Below are 24,256 nucleotides of genomic sequence, written 5' to 3' on the forward strand. Positions count from 1 at the left end.
ACCATATAAGTATATCAAATAAAGGTGGAAGCCAACCAAACAGAAAAGGAAAGAAGCCTGGCATCAAAACAACGTGAAAGGACACTCAGATTTTCAACACTTCTCCTCAAAGCAAGGTCCCATCCCTATTTTTGGAATAAGCCTTTCCTGCCCCCAGGAGCCAGCCAAATTCCATCCGTGTGCTCACCATGGCATTGCGGTCCACGTGGACTTTTGTTTGTTGGATTTCTTCTTGCTGCACCCTTGGAAAAATAGAGGAGTCTGCTCCTTTACAGAAGAGAAGCAACTTTCCTAAAAGCAAATTATAAATCATTTATAGCACTCATAAGCTGCAGAAAGAGTTAACAAAAGAGCAAGCAAGTGATGCAGAGGGAGGAAGTCTGGGAGGACAAAAGAGGGAACTGCTAGAAACCCAAGTGCCTACCAAAAATGGCCTTTGGCCAGCCTGTGAAGCACCTCAGGCTGAGACTCTGGGTGTCCCTGCCTGCCTCTGAGCAAGTGTTCTGCAGCAGGCTGGGCACTGTATCTGTAAGCCCTGGCAACATTTGCAGGGAGGGCAAAACAGCGTCCCAAACCTTACAGGACTGGTGCTGGAGAAGGACGGTGACCCAGTTGTTGTCTGCCATTCCCACGAAACCCCATCCCACCCAGGGGACATTCTCACATGTCTTCCCTGTGTTGTTCCAGCCTGCAACAAGGCAAGCAGGGAGCTCTCCACGGGTCACCATTCTCGTTCTCTGGTCTGCTCCTGGTCCCAAACAGCTGCTATGAAGGAAAATGAACTCTACAGCAGCCAGTGCCAGTGCAGAATTGAGTCAGACCAGCCCAGAAAACCTCAGAGCTCAGCTTGTGTGGGTGGCAGAAACAAGGAGGCTGTGCTGACAGCTGACACACGGCTGTGGGAGCCCCAGCAGCACTCTGCTGTACCTGTGCTGGCTCTCACAATGACACTCATACGGCGCCGGACAGGGTCGAAGTTCAACACGTGGAGAAGCTGGTACCTGCAGAGAAAGGGGAAAAAGCTCGGTACAGGAAAAATAGAAAAACAATCATTTGAGACAGAAAATCACTAACAATGAGCTGCAGAAATCAATACACCCTGCAAGTGGCATCAGCCACATGGGAATGAATTTTACAGCTACTGCACAAGAAAACGGAGGGGAAAAACCAGATTCCAGTAGTCCTGTGGTGCTCTGAGCATGGCACTGAGGGTGTGGGCACCCACCAGGGCACCGAGCCCCCAGGCTGGGCAGGGGCTCAGCAGGGAATGGGGCACCAGTGCCACAAGCAGTCACATTGAGGCTCCCACGTAAATAAGGAGCTTCTTCAAGAAGGAAGAAGTGAAACTGGCTTGTGAGGGCAAGTTTTCAGGGAGTGCTGGGATTGGGTCAGTGACTCACAGACGTCTCCAAGCTGTGAGCACAGGGTAAAACCCAGCTATTCTCAGCTCGGGAGGGGAAGGAGAGGTTACAGGGAACGGAGCTGTGTCACGAGTTCAGGCTCAGTGTCCTGCTGTGAGTCCCAGCCACAGCCCACAAGGTCAGCAGCCACCTCGTGAGGCCCAGGAGCCACCTGCACAACCTGGGGCAGATGAAGGATACAAACAAAGGACTGCAGGCTCTTCAGGGACCTGAATTCAGACATCAGAAAAGCACCCCTGGATTTTTGCAAGCGACTCTTTTTGCCCACACCTTGGTGTGCTGTGCTTTGTAAATGGGACAGGAGTTTTAGGGCAGGTCAGCACGGCCTGACTGCCCCCAAGGAACAGCTCTGACCTTGCCAGGGTGACCAAACCCAATTAAGCTGGGTGGGAGTGGTGCAGGAGAGCAGCCCTGTTCCTCAGCAGCCCCAGCAGCACTTACATCTCAGTTTCATTCTTTTGGTTTCGTATTTTCATGAAATTGTTTTCAAGTCCTAGAAAAGTGAAACCATACCTGTCAATAAACAAAAGGACAGAAGAGCATTGAAAACACCCATTGGCACACATTGTACATAACAATGTTCTCGTTTCACCTCCTGCACTGCAGAGCAGAGCGGGGTGAGCCGAGCTAAGGAGCACGGCTGGATGTTTGTTTGCTCCATGCAGAGCCTGCTGTGATGTCCTGGCACTGCTCCCATCCCCTGGAGAGCCTGGGCACTGGAGCACACACACACAGAGAGTCTCTGGACGTGGTCCACGGGCTCTCTGGCAGCTTTACAAGCCATGAGCAAGTGTACACAGCTGCAAGAGCCTCCATCTAAACCCAGGGGCTGGAGAGATCACCTAGTCCCCAGCCCGTGGGCAGGGACAGGCTGCTCAAAGCCCCACCCAGCCTGCCCTCAAGCATCTCTGGCAAGATTCAAATGTGGGGCTGACTGAAGTAACCATCCTATTATTTTGCCACTTCATGGCAAGGAAAAAACTTCACTGCGATATGCACATGGTAGCTGGTCTCTGTTTCCAGGGGATTAAAGCACAAAGCCATGTGGTCCCAGCAAAGAAGCCTCTGCCACACCTGGGCACTGCAGCACCTTGGGGCTGCTCTCAGTGAATGCAAACCATGGCTTCCCAGGGAGCTGCTCAGGGAAGATCCTTTACAGAGATCCCTTTAGCAGGGAGCTCACTTAAACCCACAGGCTCACAGCACTGCAGGCTCAGCACTGGTATCACAACACACTTCCCAGAGAGCAGCGGAAAGGGATTTATCACCTTCAGATCACCCCCACCTCCCTCCTTCCCATCAGAGAGGGAATTAAAAGCCAACACCATCACACTCTTACTTTTCTGCGCCTTTCACCAAGGCGATCTCGTCTGGGGAGGAGGAGATATAGGTGTATTTGCGCTCTGGGTGTGCCACCAGCCCATCCACCTGGTCTGCCTCCTTGATCTGCACCGTGTGGCACAGGCACAGGGCTCTCAGGAACAGCTCCTCACGGCTCTGGGCAGGACAAGGGAGGGAGGGAGGGCTCGTTACAGCCGCATGCCACCCGCAGCCAGGAGCCCTGACAGCCATCAATCAGCACATCCCTCACCTTTTCAGCTCTGCCGTAGTACTTGAGGGGCCCATCGGGCTGGGAGAAGCCGTCCAGCTCCGAGACACGGTCCCTGTACTTGTGGCCGTCGATGCAGCACTCGATGAACTCCATGCTGTTCTCGGTCAGCGTGCCCGTTTTGTCTGTGAACACGTACTCCACCTGCAAGCACGGGGACTGTCACAGGGGCCGGGCAAGGGGCCCCAAAACAGAGCCTGGGGCATCTCCGTGCCCCTGTGCCAGTGCTGCAGGGCACTTGGCTATCCCAACCCCACTGCAGGTGCCCCACTGCACCACTCTGCAGCTCTGCCACTCTGCTGCTTTGCTTTTCAGCCTGTTGCACAGGTGGCAGCTTCTGAAGACCTAAAATCTGTCTCCAGGCTCTTCACCTTCCCCTCATTCACTTTCTTGGGTCCTTTGCTATAGTCGTAGTGCCTACAGAACTGCTGCTGCAGGTCTGCTGCCTCCTTTGGGGATTTTCACCTTGGAGCTGTATTTCAATCAGCTAATTGCTACTCCAAGTGTATTTTTACCATTGTTTTTAAAGCACAATCAAAAGCAGGAGGCACTATACGTGCCCTGCACTCATCTCTCCTGCTGCAGAGCAGAAAGGGAAGCCTGAGCTGTCTCTGTGCCCCAGCGAGGCAGCAGCAGCAGCAGCACACTGCACGTGCTCTGCATGCCCAGGGAGACAACTGGGCAGGCATTTGTCACTAATCCTCAAAGAGACAAGAGGATTTTTAATTTTTAATTGAAGCACTGAAAGCAAAGGACCCTGACACGCAGAGCGCTGCGCCTCATGTTCCCCAAAATGGAAACAATTGGCGTGACCCAATTCCTGCTCTTTCATGCACTATTTATAACCTTATCTGGCTGGCAGAGCCAGTGGAATCACATCAATGGAAAGTGCCACCCCAGCTCTGGGTGAAGCCCTGGCCCGAGGGGACACCAGGGATGGCCACAGCCAGGGCTCCCTGCAGGGAGGGCACCTCCAGCCACACTTTCATCCCACTTTGAGAGAAATGCACACGCTGCACGTCCTGACCTGCCCCAGCTCCTCGTTCAGGTCCGAGGTGTTCACCAGTGCTCCCTCCTGGATCTCCTCATCAAACATCTCCTTGTCCCAGGAGATGAAGAAGGAGCCCAGGAACTTCTGCATCTCCACTGTGACGTACATGGAGACAGGGATAATGAAATTGAAGAGGACCATAAAGGACAGGAAGTCCGTGAACATCCTCAGGACCTGCAAAGGAAAGAGAAGGTGCAGCCTGTGCCTGTCAGGACACAGGGACAGTTTGCAGAAACACCCCAGGGATTCGGGACAGCTCCTCAGAAAAGGTTAAATATGAAAAAACAACGTGAAAATGAGTACAGCTGAGATACAGGGCTAAATCCCATTTTCCTTTGGCACAGAAAATCCCCCTGTCTTCTGCAGAGCTACCAGGCACACATCTCACTGCTTCACAGTGACCAAAACAATGTTTCATAAGCTGATTCCTCTCAAGAATATACTGCTACAGGCTCATGCTGACCCCAAGTAACCAGAAAAAAGGAGCGGGTGGCTTGAGATCAGTCAGGCTGTGGCAAGGGTACAATGGTGCACTGACATCCCTGTACACAACCCATCAACTCAATAACCCATCCAGTGAAGATCTCTACACACCCACACTCACTCTCAGCCTGACTGCCCACGTCTGGGCAGGTTTAACAAGCTGGCTGACATGGCCTCAGCTCAAGTTTACCTACTCAAACTGTAATATATCCTGAGTTCAGATAAGGACCCAGGTTACATCAGCTGCATTTCCATGTTCTAGAGTATTTATTTATGCTTTGCCCCTGTTCCACACAAATATCACAGTGCACAAGCATGAGAGAGGCACAAAAGAAACACAAACAGCAGGAGAGACCAAAGGAAACAACAGCACTTTCTGTGAGCAAACAGGACTCCCAGGGCTGGCAGCAGGCACTATCAGATTAAACCAAACAGCCAGAGTGAGTAAACCTGGAGGAGGTGCTGAAATACAAATCACTTACCTTGAACGTGTCTCTCTCTTTTTTAGTCTTTTCGTTGTACCAAGGCTCATCATTGAATGGATTACTCTGCCAGACATATTTCAGAGTCGTGCACACAGTGGCCTTGCCCAGTAAGATGCACAAATACACTATCAAGAAAGCATTGATGGACCTGAAAAACAGGTTTCCTTTTTAAGGTCTTGCAGCTGTTTTTATAGAGAAAAACATGTAAATAGGCAGGAACAAGACTTCTTTACTTTTAAGAAGGCAATTACAGAACAAGTGCTTTTGACACTGCTGATATTCAGTATCAGGTTCATATATTTAAACATTTCTTAATTTTGTTTTTAAATAAAAAAGCTACCAAATGATGCTGTTTCTAGCAAGATATGCTTTATCAAATACCCAGATTTTTCTGTGCAATCAGAGAGCATCTGGAACAAAAGGCAGCAGATTAGGGGATTACTTCTCTACAAACCATCCATTAAAGACAAACCCAAACCCAACAGGTTTTACCCTTTTTTTCCTGAATACTCACTTTTCTACTGCAGAGCGTTTCTGAGATTTCCCTTGGTAGTTCAGAGCCATTTTTGTTTCCATCCCAGTGTAGACTGCAACTCCTGCAGGGCAGCAAGGCAGGGCTCCTGAGGGACCCGGCTGGCACTGGGCCATCAGGGCCATCGGTGTTTACACCAAACTGCAGTCCCAGCTGGAGGAGGAGGCACCACCCAAGGGCTGCTCCACTCCACAAACCTCTCAGGCTGCAGAGGAACGTCCCTCAGTGCCCCAGAGCAGGAGCCCCTGATCTCCCAGAGTCAGGAAGAGCATCAGGCTCCCAGCACAGCCCACCCTGCACACCAGTGCTCCCAGCAGAGGAGTGGGGACAACCCCTGCTCACAGTGCCCCGGGCAAAGGAAAGGCTGGCTCTGGTGTCCTGCCACAGCTGGGCAGCCCTGCAACAGAGCCAGTGCCTCCTCTCTGCACCCTGGCCACTCTGCACCCAGCTCCTGCAGCTCTGCAGCCCAGCCAGGCTCTGCAGAGGTATGTTCCCTCCCCAGATTTAGCAGTGAACATCCACATTTGTCATTATTTATCAGAACTATCTAAGTAAACAAACAAAAATAACTTCACCATAAATCTTCTTGGTATTTTTGAGGGTAGCACCTTTCAACAACAGGTTTTCAGGACCTAAAGACCTAAACATCAAAGAAAATATAACATTACATCACTCAAAGAACATTCAAACTACTTTATAAACTAGAATTAGAATAGAAAGATAAAGTTTCCTTACATATGATTACATAATTTGTGTGTTAAACTGGGGCCTTGCTTGAGTTTTCTCTTTATATATTTCCTTATATATATATTTTCTTTATATATGTTTTATACATTTCTATTTCATCTTACAAATACTATCCCAAATGCAAGATTCAATTCTTATTGGGGGATTTTCAGTAAGGCTTTTGAGGAATAATTGCAAAATGCTCAGATCCAGTATGTTCCAGTACTCATAAAACTGCAATGGTAAAATCCCCAGAAGCCTGTCCATTCCAGCCCAGGCAGCCAATGGCACCATCAAAGCTGACAGCCCCATTTGTGTTTTTATTTCTCTCTGAAACCCCCAGTGAACCCCTGTGGCTCCCAGGGTGTGAACAGACCCACCAGGGCACAAATGCTCTGGTGAGATCAGCTGTTTTGGATGGCTTATGAACATCACCTGCTCACTTTTCCTGTGGCACACTGACTGATGTTTGAGTTTTTGCTTACCTTCCAATGGCAATATTTTATCATTGCCTGGTAAATCTGTGCCCCGCCAGCAGGACAGGATATTACCATGTGGTCCTGCACTGCTCCCCAAAAGGGGCTCAAACAAACCACAGGATGGCAGAAGGGAGGCCTCCTTTTAGAATGGTTAAAGAAAATAAATATTCCCAAAAGATGGCAGGACAAGCTCAGATCTTTGAATTCTCTGTAGATGCCCAACCCCTCTGAGGCAGGCAAACAGGCAGCTGCAGGACCAACCTGGCTACAGGCTCTTGGTTACTTCCATAGATGATAATTCTTCCAACAAATCTGTGACAAAAACATGAGAAACTTGTGTTACAAACATGTTATACTACAAACAAAAAGAAAAGTCACAGACAGGGAATGGAAGCGAACCCAGAAACAAGTGAATTAGAGTTTAATGTTTCAGAGGGGTGGCTGTGCCCAGGAGAAGCCACACACTCCTCATGCTCAGGGGTGCCTGTGTGCTCACACAGCCCAGCACATCCCAGTACAGACAACAACACACCCACAACACCTCCCTCAAGGGATCCAGCACAGACCACCCACTCCTGGCAGTCATCCAGCCCAGTGCATCTCACTGGGAAGGTAAGAGTGGCTGGAAATGGGTACATGGACCATTCCTGCTGCTGGGCTGACAAAAACCAGCTCACTGCACCACGCACACTGCTGCACAGGGGAGCTTTTCTGCAAAGAACTGAGCTTTGAAGCGTTTGCTGTGCTCATACAGAGGAGGCCCAGCAGTTTATCAGTGCCTTGGGACACCTTCTGGTCTCTGGCACACAGAGGATGGCCTTTGCTGGACTGCAGAGCCCCGGGGACGGTGCTGAGGGGCTGCAGGGGGATGACACAGGCGCTGCAGGGCAGGACAGGCAGGGCAGGAGGGCCAGACTCACTTGTAGAGGTCGGGCTGGGGCTGCTCACACTCGATGGTGGCCGTGAGGGTGTCGATGGCCTCGTCAGTGCAGAGCACGGTGGTGTCCCGCACGGCGTAGTGAGTCTGCCACGGGACACAGGCAGCGTCAGCACCGCCCCAGAGACAGCCCCATCCCCAGCTTCACACCCCAGCACCGAAACACCACCCTGCACACGCCTGCCAGCACCAGCAGCTCTCCCCAGCCCTCGTCACGCTCCCACAGAGCAGCTGAAGCATCTCTCAGAGAAAGGATGGAGTCACCAATGCCCCAGAGAAGCCACAGCATGGAGCTGGGCGGCTCTCAGCGAGGCATCCCCCAAAGCACAGCATCCTCAGCCTTCCCAGGACCTGCCATGGCTGGGGCAGAGGGGAGGCTGTGCTGGCCCCGAGAGGAAGGGGCTCAGCACCTGCCCTGGCTCCTGAGGGCAGCCAGACACCAGCTCCAGCACCAGGATCAGCAGAGCCCTGCCAGACTCAGAGCTGTTTTTAGCAGCTGCTGCTGCAAAGGTTCATCTCTCATAATTAACTGAGAAGCCCACAAAGGATCTGCTCGCTGCCTTTCAGGCTCTATTTATAGGAGCCACTCAGAGCTGCAAGTCACGGCGGGCTGCACGGCAGGCTGCCTCAATCCATCTTCATAAACAAATTCATTAAAGCGCTTCCTCCGCTCCTGACGTGTGCAGCCCGTCCCCACACAGCCCGGGAGTCACACACGGCACAGCCCTGGCACAGAGATCCCCTCCTCTGCTGCTCTGCCAGCCTGCCTGGCTCTGCCAGCTGCAAACACACGTGGATCCCCAGTTCAGATCACAGCTGCTGTGAAACACCAGCCAAAGCTGCTCCTGCAGCGCCCAGCCCCAAAGCCAGCCCTGGCGTGGGGCTCTGCACTGCTCCCAGCAGCAGGACACCGTGCAGTTACTGACTGATGCTTCAGAGCCACCTCCCAGTCCATCCCAGCATCTTCACACCCTTCAGTGCGTTCAGGAAACACATGTTCTGTTAGCTAAGGTATGGTCAAAGACTTGTGCTTCAAAGACAGAGCCCTGACAAGAATCTTTTATATTTCTATTCCAGTTTCACTCAGACACCTTTCCCATACCCCAACCTGACATGCTCCAGATACCAGAAAAACCCCCACCAGGAAGGCAGCAGATATCCCTGCAAGAAGAGGTCTGGTGATCACCCAGATGTGCTTCCCTCACCCTCCTTTTGCAGCAAACCCTGGTTCCTAATGTTAGATCTATTTGCCCAAACAGACCTGGCTTTTCTATTCCCTCTCTCCCTTCAAACTCATCTTTACCTCCTCACCAAACAGGAGACAGCTCCCAGTCACCTATAGGAATCCACGAGCCAAGAAAAAAACACCACAGTGCTTGATATAGAAACTCAGCATCTCATCTCCAGGCTCACAAGTTAGTGAGAGCCAGGACTCTGCAAAAGTAACGTGAACTCATGCATATAACACACCCGACACAAATAAGCAATAGCCTTTTAACATGGTTAGCTATTTTCAGCCTCAAGCCACTTCAAAGCTGCAACTCCTCCTCACTAGTGGAACCAGCACTGTGCCACCAGCTCCCACACAGGTTATCCAGCACCAGCCAACAACCACCCACTGAGCAGGGTCACAAATCCCAAACACCAGATCCACAGTGGCATTCCCACTGTGCAGGCAGCGCCATGCCCAGGGACCCCAGCAGTGCCCACCCAGCCCCACCTTGAAGTTGGACTCGCCGTCCAGGCTCGCCGTGGTGACATAACAGGTCCCATCCGTGCTGCTGGAGGCCAGGAATATCAAGTCACAGGGGAAGGTCTCATCTGCTTTCACTTCCACTATGTCTCCAACCTGGGAGGAAGGAAACACTCACATGAAGAGTCCTCTCAGCTGTTATGAGACGAGTAGGATTCAGCTTCTCTCAAAGCCCAAGAGGAAAAGTGGGGTCCAAGAGGTGCCCAGACCCCCAAACATCACTCCACAGCCTGATGGGGCAATCCAGCTAGCACTGACTCAGAGCACCTACGTGGCACAGTTAGGGTGTATTTCTCTGCTCAATCTTGATGGAGCAAGAGGCTGTACTTGCCTGAAGTGCAGTGTGATAAATTAACATCAAAGCTAAGCGTACTTTCCTGGTGTCCTTGGGAGAGTAGGAAACAGAGGAGGACTGCCTGTCCTGGAGAAGTGCAAAACGCTGACAGATCTGTCACCTGTCAGCCCTGCTGCAGCTTTTGTGAGACAGCTTTTTCAAAAGAAATCAAAGGCAGCTTCACTCCTTAACTGGGAACAGCTCTGGGAGCATCTCCTCTGAAAGCGAGCCAGCTGGGGCAGGTCTAACCCAGGACCCCCCTCCTCCCCTGCCCTTGTCCCCTCAGCACACAGCTCTGTGTTCCTGTCAGCGAGAACCACCTGCAGGTTCTCAGTTAACACTCACCTTGATTTTTTCACTCTCTTTCCGCACTTGCTTTGCATTTTCAACAACAAAGACGTTGCTTTTGTTCACTTCGTTGTCAGCTCTGTGCCTCAACCAGTCCTCGTACCCCTAAGGCACAGACACGGGCAACAAACTCGTAACAAAGTGAGGAAACTAATGCAAAAGGAGGAGTGAGGATCAGAGGGGCACATTAAAACCACGGGTAAGGCAACCGTCCCCAGACCCCCTTCATGCCTGAATAAACATCAACCAGAGTGGCTCAGACTGAATCGATCCGTTTTAAAAACCTTCATATGCATATTTGACAGATTCAGAACAGATTAAAATAACACAAACATTTTCTACATGCAGGGCATGCAACCAGCAGCCAAACTACTGCAACACATTTCTATTATTCTCAGCTTTGGTAGGAACAGACTGATAACATGAATAATACACTCAGCAGCCTGCAACTCTTTCCTATGGTAACGCAGGATGAGACTCTTCCCCTTCAGTCTTTACTGCAAGAACAAGCACTGAGATTTGAAGCAGATAGATTTTATTCTAGCTCTCCTTTCCAGCCCCCGTAGATCAAACTTCTTTTTTTATTATTCAATCAGGAACCTTTAAATGGCATGTGTGCCTGTGATGGGAGGCAAAAGGTCTTTTAACACTGCAAGAAGATGAGGATTACATGTTTTCAGGACTAGCTGAGTGGCTGAACAGAACCTGTCCTTTCCACCTACCAGCACGGGAGCAGAGCGTGGGCTGTGTTTGGAGCACGTCTCTGCAAGGACTCGGGGAGTGTTTCCAACAGGAGGAAAAACATAACACCGGGCCCACAGCAGAAAGCTCTGCTGACCCCCATGGCCTGCTTTCAGCAGCACAGGGATGCTTTACACTGCCAGAACAGGAGGCACCAGCATTCACACTCGACACGCAGCCACTCTTGAAAAGCACTGTGCCCGTCTCACCCGCTAAGAAGGGTGCACCAAACCTCCCAGCACACCTCGGTGCCTTCTGAGCACATCCAAATCCGTGTTTCTCTAGCCTCAAAGAGCATCTGCTCCCCACACTGACACCTGTACCTGTTTGATAGCTGTGACAGTGATGACAAAGAAGAGCGGGAGGCCACTGGTCACCGGGCTGGTGGGGGTGTCCACTATCACCTGCAGGGAGAAAAACATTGCTGAGCCCTGCCTTTTAGGCAGCAGGAGAACCCAAAACTTTGGTTATGGGGGGGGAAGCATGCTTATCCCACTGAGGGCAGGTCAGAGCCCTGCAGAGGAGAAAGGGAAGGAAGGGCTGGTTACGAAAGGGAGGGCAGCACCAGTCAGCTCCAACCACTGACACTGGGAGGCTAAAAATAACACCCATCAGCCCAAATCACCTACGAAATATACTGCAGAACAGAACATGAATATTTAAGTAAAACAGAAATCCAGGCTTTGTTTTAAGCTCTCAGACTTGGAGCCCAGAGCATGGTGCAGGCACCACGGCCCTGGGGCAGAGCTGGATCCTGCCAGGGCTCACCACAGTGCTCCAGCCACACCAAGGGAAGAGCAAGCCCCTGATCACCAGAGAAACCTCCAGGCTGGGAGAACCTGCTGTCCTCTGCCTGTGCCAGGACGTGACCCAAAGGGTAAGAAGGGCAGGGCAGGTTCATCAGCAGCAGGGAGCACTTGCACCCTCCAAACCAACACACCACAAACTGCTCATTTCTCCTGCTGCTCCTGGAGGGCTGGGAGCACCAGCAGCAGGGACAGGGCAGCTCAGCAGAAAGGCTCTGTGTCCCCACAAAGGGACTTTGTCTCTTGTTTGTGCTTCCCCAGCAGGCTCACATCACAGCAGCATTTGGATATTTATTGTTTCGGGCTGCCTGTAAAAAGCTGTGTTAAGGACAGGGCTCCTCTTATCAGCTACGTGGACATTTTTGACTATGAAATGCTGCTGTATTTCCCTGCACCACTGAACCCAGAGAGAAAAGCCAGAAGATTCTGAAGTGGAAGAGACACACCACAAGAAGCAGCCAGATGAATGGCAGATGAGTGAAGCAGCAGGAGGGTAAACCAAGATAAACACCAAAAATACTTCCAGGTACACAAAGCCCTGGCTCACTCAAATGGGTGTAAAGTGTTTCCAGCAGAAAGGCTGGTGGAGATCACACTTTGGAGGAACAGCTCTGAGTGAGGGCAGTGCCAAGTGTCACGGAGACACTGCACACAGACCGTGTGATGGCCACTCACCCGGGCCTGAAGTACCCTGGAGCTTAGGCCACTAAGCCAGAAGTTACCCTGCAAAAATTGGGCAGGTTTTGGGAATCCAGGAAGAACTCTGGCTTTCTGCTGAGAAGGCCAAAGTGGAGGACTTCCTCCTGCCCAGCAGGAGTGTCCTCTGCATGGACAAGTTATAGTTGTGTGTATTTATATTTGAAAAAGGCACAATTTCTGTCCTCACAGATCTAGGATTACAGATACAGGAGCACAATACCAGTTGAAGTGCCTGGAATAATTCAGATATGTACTTGGAGTTTGGACTCTGCAAAAACCCCGTGGCTGGACACTGTTCTTCCCCTTTGTGGCTGCTGAAAAGCTGAGGGACACAGAAAAAACAAGCCAGGAGAAAGGCAGACTCCTCTGAAACTATTTTTGGACTGGTTTAGGACTTCAACAGCTTAATTTGAATCCACTTAAAAATGACGAAGTCCTTCTGTTACTTAATAGTTTCTTTTTACAAGATTCCTTAGGACACTATGGACCACACTCCAAAAGTTATCTCCACTTTCCTCCTCAGAGAGACTCTTTACAGATTCCTAAAACAGCTTATTGCCACCAGCTTATTGCCTACAAACACTTGGCTGTGCTCACTCCGGGCCAGCCCCTTCTGCCCCGAGATTCCTGCAGGCTCCCGGGAGATCAACAAAGAAATGTGTCTCTGCAGCGTGTTTTATGCTTAATGCACGTACTTTGTGCTGCAAAGCTGGATCTGCAGGCACACAGAAACAAGTTTTGATGAAGTGTTTCACAACAGGTAGGGCAGGTGCACCAGCAGCTCCTCGAGCACTGTGACACTTCACTCCTCACGCAGCACTCAGGGGGACAACCCCGTCCACTTACAGAAATTTAAACAGAAGCATGAACATTCAAGATATAGGTGGCACTTTTCAAGGAATAACCTTGGTATTCAGCATGAATGGAGTGGCCCTGAGTGCCTTTTTAAGGGCAGTGATGTCTCAGAATGACAAGCAGTGGGGACAGGGGCTGCTCTGTATGCAGCCAGGGGTCAGTGCTGCCAGGCTGGGCTCTGCTCACTGGGGTTTGCTTGCTCTCTAACTGACCACAAGGGCTGCTCCCTGATTTTGGAGGTGCTCACAGAATAAAGACAAGCAAGAACAGCTAGGCTTTTCTCTCACCTGCACAGACCTGTGCCTAAAATGGGCAAGCAGCTAGACAAGCCCAGTCTGTAGCTATAATCAGGAATATTCCATGCTCTCCACAGCCAGAGGGTCAATAGATAAAATGTAATAGCACGTCACTAAGTGGCCAGCTACACAAAAAGGACATCCTGACTCCAGGGTATCGCTTCAGTTCAAGGCAAATTACAAATTGGGTCTGACAAAATGGAGCAATGCCAGCGAGATGAAGAGATGGAGGCAAGCCAGCTGACGCCAGAGCAAATTGGCCTTTCATGTCACACTGCCAGGAGGAGCCTGGCTCGGGATCCCTGCCCCTGCAGCAGCCAGAGGGACACAGACCAGAGTCCCTGACTGCACGGGCAAACATTATATCTGAGACATAAAAATATCACATCACTTGGGGAAATATAGTTATTAAACAGAAGTAGTAATGGTGACAAAAAACAGATCTTAATTGTGTAGCATCAAGTGTATTTTCAGGGGTTGAATGACCTTAACAGTTAGAATCAAGATGTTTTTTCAGTGTTTTAGCAGTCATTCAAAGCCCATCTCAGACAGGCCCAGATATTTTAATTATTTTTATGCCTTGGATGGCGTGGCAGAATTATAACACAGCTTCCAACTCCAGAATTTCCAAACTTCCGTAAGCACAAACAGTTTTAAAGCTCAATTCTTGCTCAAGCTGTGCCTAACATCAGCACCTAAATAAAACTCACTGGAAGCTCTTACCTGCACAAGGAAGATGATGAGGAAGTAGAAGTTGGCGATTCTTCGGAACTGCTCAAAGAGGTTTTTCGGGAGGAAGTTCCAGAGGGTGTACTGTGGAGAGAGAGGGCTCAGGGCCAGGCATGCAGCTGGCAGGGAGCAGAGCCACAGCTGGGCTGCACAGGAGGCACAGCAGCTCTCCAGCGAAGCTCAGCCAGGTCCTGAGCAGCCTGGGGGCTCCAGGTCCCCCAGCCAAGCCCAGCAGCACCGTACAGCTGGGGCTGAGATGCCAAATTCCTGCTCCAGCTTCCAGCCCCAGCACCCAACAGCCACAGTGAGACAACTTCTGAAAGGCATTTGTACACAGCTGGTTTCATTACAACATAACCCACAGTGGACACGTTTTTTCCTAATTCCCCAAACTATCTTAGAGCTGCTTTAAAAAAAAAAAAAAAGAAAAAAAAAAGTGCCATGGTTGCCCACACAAATTCAGTAACAGGTTGTGCCTCGTTATAATTTTAAGAAGGCTGCTGAATCATTTACTTTGGAAAGCGTGTGGAATTTAAGAACAACATGGGAAATAATGGGTCTAATATCTATCTTTGAGTCTGCCTGGAATAAAAAAAAAAAAAGCAGGCAAGTCTCAAGACCAATGGCCACTTAATTATAAAAGAGATTGGTCAGGTCCCAGGCCTAGCAAATATAAAAGGAAAAAAGAGCACGGACATACCATTCAAAACTAAATCAAGGAAGAACTAAAATTAGTGCTAAAGCAAGCCATTTGTCAGGGAGGGAACCGAGCTGGGGGAAGGTGTCCTCACTGAGGGCCCCTCCTGAGCGCCAGGGAAACATCAATGGGAATGCTAAACAAGTCAAACACGGACAGACTGAAAGCTTTTCCCAAAAATAAACCCAGACATACAAAACCAGATAAGAGACAAGATGCACAAAGAAAGAAAGGAGAGGGAAAAGCCCCTTTGCAGCTCAAGTACAGCAAAACTGAAGCCTAAGTGTATGCTGAGCATCACAAATCCTGAGCGCTGGGATACGTATCCAGCTGTGTTGACAATATGGAATGCCACTTGTTTGATATTTTACTCGAATTGGCTTCAAATCTTTTGAAATAGCTACATGAATGTCACGGAAAAAAGCTAAGCAGAAGGCAGATGGGTGTCATCACAGTTTTCCACCATAAACAAAAGCTGCATTAATACCACATGAATGTTTCCCCCCCTTTCATCCAAGGGGATAAACAGAGCATGGTTATTTTTGTCCTAACTCAAGAAAGAAAAATCTCACAGAATTAAAAAAAAAAAAGAGGGAATCATATTTTTATGTCCCTTTACAAAATAATACCACCCTCTTTTGCAAATTTGAGCTGCTATCTCATGCTGCATTATACCCCTAACCTGTCTTTTCCTCCCCAAGGGGATGCCAGAACACACAAAAAAAAACCCAACCCCACAAATTCAACATGTCCATGTGCTTTGCTGTCATCCAGCCTACAAGAAAGGAGCTTGCCCACAGCCCCGCTGGCACTGACAGGATGGAAAAACACCCCAAGAGAGGCTGGAGCCGCGTGTGAGGGCTGTGCCAGGCTGCACCTCCGCGTCCATCCTGCGGAACTGGGACCTGCCAGGCTCCAGGTGGGAACAGGCGGTGCCCGGGCGGGCAGGGGCTCACCTTGGAGGAGACGATCCTGTTGTCGCAGAACTTCTGTGCCAGGCACGCCTCGGTGTCCGGCACGGGCCGGTGCCCGACCAGCACGGTGCGCGTGCCCACGCGCTTCTCCTCGCCAGCACACTGCCCGGGGAGAGACACCGTCAGCTCAGGGATTGCAGAGGTTGGGGGGACAGCCCCCAGCCCCAGCCCCCAGCCCCAGCCCCAGCCCCCAGCCCCCAGCCCCAGCCCCCAGCCCCCAGCTCCAGCCCCAGCCCCCAGCCCCCAGCCCCCAGCCTCCAGCCCCCAGCCCCAGCCCCAGCCCCCAGCCCCCAGCCCCAGCCCCGTGCTGCTCGCTGAGCCAGGGCAGCTGGAACAGAGATTCGCCCCTCTGCCCCAGCCAAAGCCCAGGGAACAACACACACTGCCGTGCAGCAAAGCAGGGATGTGCTGAGCCTGAAACACACCTTTGTCACCCATCAGCTCAGGGGCACAGCCTGCCCTGCACCCCACCAGGACAGGGCACTGCACTGCTGCCCTGTGCAGCTGCAGCCTGTGCCAGGTCATGTTTCCTTCCTGGAGGAGAATGTGTCCCTATCAAGCACTTCAAGGCATTAGGAATGTAATTTAGCATCTACACATCTCTTCCTAGTCCTGACCTGGAGAATCTCTGGGTTTATTCATGGCATTGAGGATGATGGAAACTGCACCCTCCCTTACACTCACTCTTCTGTCCAAGCCTCAAACCCATGCAAAATGTCTCACCACCGCACTGGCACACACGGATTTAGTACTCAGCTCAAAAAACCAAAAGGGTCTGCTTCTGCTATTTAAAAGTCTCAGCTAAAATCACGACTGATGAAGCAGACAGTTTCACAGCACAAACTCCTCGAGATGACACACACGGTGCTGGGAAGCCAGCTGGGCTTGCTGGGGGTTTAATTTAAAGCAGAATGAGATGTCACAAGTGAATGTCAGCTTCACATCATGGGGGCCTGATGACATCCCCACTGCTGGCAGCAGGATGGGGAAGTGCAGCAGGATGAGCAGAGCAGGACAGCACAGCCCCTGCACAAAGCCACCGACACCTGGGACCAGCAGAGACACAGCCACCCACGGCAGTGACAGCCCCTGCAAACACAGACACAGCTCCCATCCAAGGGAGAGGATGTCAACACACTGAACAAAGGACCTGAATGCACCAAAACTACCAAAACTCCTCTATTTAAGTGTAACTCTTCAACATTTCCAACTTATTGTAACTTCTTTCAAAACCTTTCCCAACTTGTAACAAAGCCGAGGCTTTGTCCTTTTGTGACAACTGTTCTAATATTAAAAGAATATGAAGAATAATGAAGATGATCTTGCTCAACGACACCTTTGAGAAAAGGAATTACTAGACACATGAAGAAAATTGTTATTTCCCTTCTGTATGCCTCTTCCTCTTTGCCTTGGCCTGGACCATAGATTGTCTGCGACCACTGCAGGTCCCCAGTTCAGTGCTGGAGGCAGCACTGCCAGCTCTGTCTCCATCAGCCTCCAGCTCTGGCCAGCCCAGCACACTCAAGTTTCTCAGTGGACCAGGAAACTTTATTTTCAAAAACAACAGAACTGTGCAACAGTTCAAAAATCCGCTTTTCATTCAGTCCATGTCTGTCCTTTCATACAACAAAGTGTCCTTGCCACAGATGCTCCCAGCCAAGGGAGAAAACCTGGCTGGCACCAGGAAGCATTTTGTGATGCTGAACTTAAAATCACACCATGAATTTCAAATGCCCACTAAGAGCAAACAAGGGAAGAGGGGTGAGGGGGAAAGAGTGGTGTTAGAACAGGGTAAGATTTCCTTAGTGTTCAGTTTTCGAATTTTAAAACATGAATAGGGAAGACATTTGTCAGTCTATGGCTTGAGGGCATTATCAGGCAGCAGAGCTGCTAAAACACCAGTAATATTCTTCATACTCCACTCAGTCATACTAATCCTCAGCCCCACAGCCTGCCTGCTTTGAAATGCCACCAGAGCAGGTGCCAAAAGTGCCAAATGCCTGTCCCAAGTCAGCGGCCCAGCACGCTCAGCCCCTGCAGACGGAGGCTCCAGGAGTGCCCAGGATCCAGCCCAGGATCCAGCTCAGCATCCCCATCCGGAGGGCTCCTGCAGGCAGCTTGGCAAGGTGCAACAAAGCCCTGCTAGAGAAAGGTGCTCTGAACAAAACATGCTAAGACAGAAGGCCTGGGACTAACTGCTGCTTGGGGAAAGTGTCAAACCCAAAAATTTAAACAGTTAAAACTGGTGGACTGGAGCAGCAACAACTCAATGGATGCTGTTGCACCAGAAGCAGGATCAGCCCAAAGGAAGCAGCAGCTCTCCCCTTCCTCTGTTTCCCACCCATGTCTGCAGCACCTTTGATTAAAGAAGTGTTTTTACACCATGCCTACACGTGGGGAGGTGTGCTGGGAGCTCTCCCAGAGCCATCCTCACGCCTCCAGTGGCTGATGCTCAGAGCAGGAGGCCCCTCATGCCCTGCACCTCCTGTCAGAGCCAGCAGCAGCCACCAGCACTCCCAGCAGTGACCCCCTCCACCAGCACACACTCCCAGCCAGGGAACGCCACCATCCTCCCAGCCACACCAGCAGCCAACAGCACCTCTTCCAGATGACAAACTAGAGCCAAGAAAGGTTCCCTGATGCATCACAGAGGTGCCAGCCGCGGTCTGACCAACCTGAGCCTGAGCAGCAGCAGGCAGAGCCATCCATCCACGCCACAGCAGTGCCAGGCAGCCCAGACAGACGTCCCCACGTCTGCTCCCTGCCGTGCCCCTGCCCAGGCTCCAGCCAGGCGTGCCTGCTGAGCATCCCTGCAGCCCGGGGAGGAAGCGACAGCTTCCCCTGCCCGCTGGCACGGCGCTGGGAAGGAGCAGGGGAGCCTCTGCCACTCACACACACCGGCACAGAAACCACAAAGCTCTGCTGAAAGCACTTCTGGGAAAGCATTCACAAGGATCTCCTGACTACCCACAGAAAGCACGGTGCACATCAAGCCTCAGAGCAGGGGAGAACTCAAATCCAGCTGTGGTGTGCTGGCTGACCAAGCCATACTGAGCTATCAGCACCAGCTCCCAGGAGGGCTTTCACCCTGCACTCCCCTTTTACCTGCAGCATCACCCACACAGTGAGAGCAATGCCTTGGTGACAGTGGCACTGTAACCCCACAGTATAACCCTGCTGTTTACTGCAATATCACCTACACAGTGAGAGCAACACCTGTAACAGTGGCACTGTAACCCCACAGTCTAACCCTGCTGGTTACCTGCAGCATCACCTACACAGCGAGAGCAACACCTGTAACAGCAGCACCGTAACCCCACGGTGCATCCCACCCTCTCCCCTCGCTCTCACCAGGCTCCCACCACCCACAGCGTTGCATTTCCATCCCCTCAGCACCCCACAGCGTCACACTGCCCACGGCCACAGCAGGAGCTGGAAGGCTCCACACTGCTCCTCTCCCCAGCCCCCAGAAGGGGAGCACACCCCAGCCTGCAGCACGAGGTGCTGGCTGAGCTCAGCAATTAAAAGTTCTCCCTCTGACGAGCCCAGCCAGCCCTGGCCGGGTCGTTAATAGATTGCTACCTCTTAATAACAGCTCTCAACAGAGACTTAGAGGCAGATTTAGGGAATAACTGCCAGGCTTATGGGAAAATTATAAAATATGCAGATTAGCAAGGAGAGGATTTAGATGACTTTTTCTGACTGCCTTTCATGAAAATTTTTTATTCTGATGGTAAAAAAAAAATAGAAAATATTACTTGGCTGCAATTCAAGCAGCTGCCTTGTTGCCTGGTGGGGTTCTACACAGCCCTCAGTTCACAGGGCTGGAGCGAGCTGGTGCAGGCAAAAGCCAGAGTTTCTCCTGCTGTTCACAGCCAAGCCTGCCAAAAGGATTATCCAAGAAGACAAACAATTGCATTCCTTTCCTGGGCACTTTCTCAGCACCTCCCTTCCCTGGGCTGGAGGCACGGTGCTTGTGTGAGCACTGGGAGAAGCAGAGCTGTCTGTGGGGACCAGCAGTGCCAGACTGGGCACGGTGTGGGGACAGTGCCAGGGAAGCCACCCTGCACTGTCCCACCGAGCTGGAGGATGTGGGGACGCTGGCAGGTGACCACAGACCCACCTGAGGTACAATATCCCTGTCACCCAGGGGAGCTGCCAGCAGCTGGCAGACACATCACAGCAGCACCAGGACACTGCAGACACCGGGAAACAAGGGGAGGGAGGGAAGGAGGCATTTCTGAGCAGAGCCACCATCCTGTCTGCACCGTCTGAGCACCAGCCCAAGGATGCAGATCCTTCCTGCAGTGACTCAAGGTTCAGTTCAGAGCTCCTGCTCCACTCCCCAGCACCCAGCCAAGCCTACCAGCGAGCCAACCTTCCAGCAGGGCCTTCAAACCAGACTTCTCCTGCAGGAGCTCAGCTGGAAGGCACCAGCCAGAGAGGCAGACACAAATCACAGGAGATAAGGATGAGGTGAGGAGGCTGTCCTGCCAGGAGATCCCTCCAGCTGGCAGCTGGCCTGGCTTCCATGGGACACCCTCCTCTGCCAGGGAGAAACTCACACCTGAATGTGCTCTGGCAAACGCTTTGATGTGACCCAACCTCCCCATACTTGCACCTTTTCCAAAGCCCACCTCCTGCCAGAAGCAGCAGGTCTGAAATCAAGGCATTAGCGGGGAAAATGGCTGTTTTCTTATATTGCCCAAACGGAGAAAGCCCATCTGTGTGCCCATGGAAGGTCACCTGAGGCTTGGCATTTCACTCTAAATTCTTCTTGGAGGAGACAAGAACAGGTATGATTTGAAGGTATCAGGCCAGAAGTAAAAATGCCCATGGATACAATTAATAACCCAACACAGTGATGACCTGAAGCTGTTGGAGCATTACAGAGAGATGGCAGAATTACATTTGCAGCCCACAGCAGTCCCCAAATCCTCTGCCTGAGTTTGGGCAGCTGTCCCTTTGTGCCCCTGTCCCATGGAAATGTCCCTCCCCAGCACAACCTCCTGCCCACCATGGCATGGGGACAGGCTCCTCCTCAGCACCCTCCCCACCTGGGGTCCACCACAGCACCCAGATGGCACCGGGTAAAAGCTGGGTAAAAATTAGCAAGCCTGGGTAAAAATTAATGGAGTTAGACGGAGTTCAACAGGAGAGGTGAACCTCTGCTCTGCAGCCACCGCTGACAAGGAGCCACTTCAAGAGGACTATTTCTAGGGCAGCTGCAAACAGAGTGGTTAATTATATCCCCCATATGGAAAGCAAGTGTCTGTGCTACCTTCTGGCCCTGTTTCCAGAAAAAAAAAAAAACAGCAGCAGAAGTAAAACTAAAAAAACCACCAGCATTTGATTTACTACAGTTCCAGAAAGCACCAAAACCAGAACTAACAAGCAAAAAAAACTTCTCCTTTCATGTTTGCTGATAACTTTAAGCCACAACGTAAACACAAATAACTCACAGAAAACAGATCTATTAAAAACCACAGGCATTTTAAAAAATCAACTGTTAAACCCAGAGATTATACAGTACAAGTACAAAGCTCAAACATGTGAATGAAATCACAGCTTATATTAAATATACGCAAAAGAAAGATTAAATCACATTACTTGGCTTCAATCTCATGAATAGTTTAAAGTCTAATTGCTCCTGCATTGTTCCATTTATGATAAAAGTCGTAGAGAAGGCGACCTGATTTACAAAAAAAGCTTGCAAAAATAACAGCACCTCCCAAAACAGCCTGTTCCAGCTCCTGTTTCATTTAGCCTCAGAAGAACAAAGAAAACACTGCCACAGTTTTTAAAAGCCTCCATAAATTTACCGTAACCTCCCCAAAACATCCATCAGCCTGGGGCAGCTGCTCAGCACATCAACCTCACTGCCCAACCGATGTACTTTTAATTGAGATTTCTTCTTGCCAATTTTCCTATGACTCTTTGTCCTCAGTGATTTCCATGAGGGTCCAAGGGATGCTCTGAGAACACCCTCAATAATTCAGCAGCTCGGACTGTGCTTACCCACACCGACCACATATTCAGGCAGATCTCCTGATTTAGAGTCCAGCTATCAGCACCAACCCCAGCACTCTCCCTGTGCCTGCAAAAAGGGTCAATAACACGCACAGACCTTGGGAAAAACAACCAGCCAACAGTTTATCTGAAACACTGACAGCTTATAGGTCCAGGGGAAGGGCTGGAGGCACGCACTGCCCCACCTCATTTCCCACTGGATGGGACTTTGCTGCTCCTTCCTGAGCAGGATGGGAAGGCTGGTACCTTGGGAAAACAGCAGGTTGAAATTTAAACCAGCACCCCTTCTCCTGTGCTGAGGCTGAAGCTGCCACTGGTATTTCAGCCAGGGACAGAACATGACCACCAAGGAGTGACCGCTGGGTTAAGCCAGCTCAGGCCAAGGTGGGGCACCCAGGAGAGCCCCCAGAGCTAAAGAGGAGCCTTGGGAAAAGGGTCAGCAGCTGATGGGGCCAACAGGCAGAGCTCAGCCCTGGGCATGGCACAGCACCAAACCAGAGCACAGCATCCTCAGAGCAGGGGCAGCCAAGTGAGGGGCACCAGCCAGCGCCCATCCCCACGTCCCCTCTGTCCCAGGACCCCAGCACATGGTGTGAGACCACCTTCCCCAAGCACAGCAGAACAGCAGAGCCCAACAGAGCCCGGCCTGGCAGCGTCTCCTGGCAAAGCTGACTTAGCCAACAAAGCCACTGATAAAAACAGACATGGCTGGGCGGAGAGAACAGGGGAAAAGGCTACTTGAAAGTCTTCATAAGGGTGGAGAGAGGAAATACAGAAGTTATTTTCCCTAGGTAATAAATTCAAAGGAGAGCCCAGCCCTATCCTGGACTTGAGGAGTGCCACGGACGGGGTGACAGCTGAAAAGACCTTTTTTGGCAGAGATTTTGTTTTTCCTTCTGGCACCAGGCACCTTCCCAGCAAGCATGCCCCAATGGCTGCACCCACAGGTTCTGTTCAGCAGCACTTTGCACAAGTCAGGCTCAGCAGTGATGCAGAAAGCCAAACTCAGGCAGGATCAGCTGGGGCAGCATTCCTTCAGCGCTGCTGTTTGGTGCAAAATCTGTTGCTCCTGCTCAAGCACAACCACCGACCTTCACAAGCATCTCAATTCTTCTTTTCCCTACCCTGCTGGCAGCCAGGGTTATGAAACCATTGCTCATCTTGAAATACAGGCAGCAGATCTTTATTTTTGGCAGTCCAAAAGAAAAGTTCGACCAGCATGCCACCAGCATATAAAATTCAGGCTCATAGGAACACTTCAGGCTGGAGAACAGTAAAAGGACTTTGAATAAGAGCCAAATGTTTTGCAGAGGTCACAAAGCAAATACAACGAGGTCTTCCTGTCTTCAAAACTCTTCCTCCCTCCTCTCCCCGGCTCAAGCTGTGCACATATGTCTGTTCATCAGCAGCTATTTTAGCAGGGCAGCAAGCTCTCCAGAGCAGTGATTTGGCCTGGCAAAAACTGAAATAAGAGCAAAATGGAAAAAACCTCCCAGTTTGCAACTGTCAGTGCTTGCACCACCCAGCAGAGCTATAATTTGTTGGTTTTCCCGTTGTTTCCCGGTCCCCTGAAAGCCTGAGCTCCTCAGTTATGGGAACAAAAAGCCCCTAAATACCAGGTTAGGCATCCCAGCTCGGCCAGACCTTACTCTTAACCTCTGCCACCTACGAACATTTTGCCCCTTTTTTAAGTTTTCCCAGCGTTTCAGGGCCAGGCTGCCAGCTGACTGGCAAGAAGCCCATTTCCCAGAGCAGTTTCTTCCCTTTCCCCTGGGAAGCAAGGCTGCCTGCCTGGCACACACAGGGCAGAGGCTGCAGGCTGCCCTGCCTGTGGCTCAGCACAGCACCCGGAGCCAGGGCTGGCACCCAGGGCTGGCACCCAGGGCTGGCACCCAGGGCTGGCACCCAGGGCTGGCACCCAGGGCTGCCCAGAGCCATTCCCAGGCCAAGCTTGCCCCCAGGGAAGCTGTCCTGTCCCCCAAACATCCCCCAGCATCCCGGGCAGGGCAGGTCCAGCCTGCAGGGACTGCCCCAAGCCCTGCACTGGCATCCTGGGGTGCCTCAATCCCCACAGTGGGTGCCAGCACCTCCCATGCTCCTCACTCACACATGGGTTCAGGTCAAATTTATCAACTCCCAAACCATAAAAACTGTGGTTTGCTAACTCTGCCCCTTGCTGTACCACAGACAAATGTTTCCACAGCAGCAGCAGGAGGTAAGAGGGAAAAGAGGTAGAAATCACCTACTTCACCCCTTGCTCCACGGCCAAAA

At 51.2% G+C, this 24,256-nt stretch overlaps 1 protein-coding gene across 7 annotated transcripts in view; it reads right to left on the bottom strand.

Moving 5' to 3' along the window:
- Positions 1–24,256, bottom strand: part of ATP11C (ATPase phospholipid transporting 11C (ATP11C blood group)) — a 52,589-nt gene that overhangs the window by 19,425 nt on the left and 8,908 nt on the right. For 6 of the 7 annotated variants that reach the window (XR_012055899.1, XR_012055898.1, XR_012055897.1 and 3 more), the window contains exons 2-17: positions 15,938–16,057; positions 14,279–14,368; positions 11,223–11,303; positions 10,156–10,263; positions 9,444–9,572; positions 7,707–7,810; positions 7,048–7,098; positions 6,157–6,221; positions 5,564–5,645; positions 5,047–5,197; positions 4,058–4,255; positions 3,013–3,174; positions 2,761–2,918; positions 1,863–1,934; positions 928–1,001; positions 188–291 (exon numbers count right to left, since the gene is read on the bottom strand). Coding sequence is in view for 1 of the 7 variants with exons in the window: in XM_032748333.3 (XP_032604224.3) it covers positions 188–291; positions 928–1,001; positions 1,863–1,934; positions 2,761–2,918; positions 3,013–3,174; positions 4,058–4,255; positions 5,047–5,197; positions 5,564–5,645; positions 6,157–6,221; positions 7,048–7,098; positions 7,707–7,810; positions 9,444–9,572; positions 10,156–10,263; positions 11,223–11,303; positions 14,279–14,368; positions 15,938–16,057 (1,749 nt within the window). In the remaining 6 variants the exon portion in view is untranslated. Of the gene's footprint in view, positions 1–187; positions 292–927; positions 1,002–1,862; positions 1,935–2,760; positions 2,919–3,012; positions 3,175–4,057; positions 4,256–5,046; positions 5,198–5,563; positions 5,646–6,156; positions 6,222–7,047; positions 7,099–7,706; positions 7,811–9,443; positions 9,573–10,155; positions 10,264–11,222; positions 11,304–14,278; positions 14,369–15,937; positions 16,058–21,973; positions 22,066–24,256 lie in introns of those variants that run through there. The other variant, XR_012055900.1, reaches the window with a different exon arrangement.

Source organism: Taeniopygia guttata, chromosome 4A (genome assembly GCF_048771995.1).
Source record: "Taeniopygia guttata chromosome 4A, bTaeGut7.mat, whole genome shotgun sequence".
Lineage (NCBI taxonomy): Eukaryota > Metazoa > Chordata > Aves > Passeriformes > Estrildidae > Taeniopygia > Taeniopygia guttata.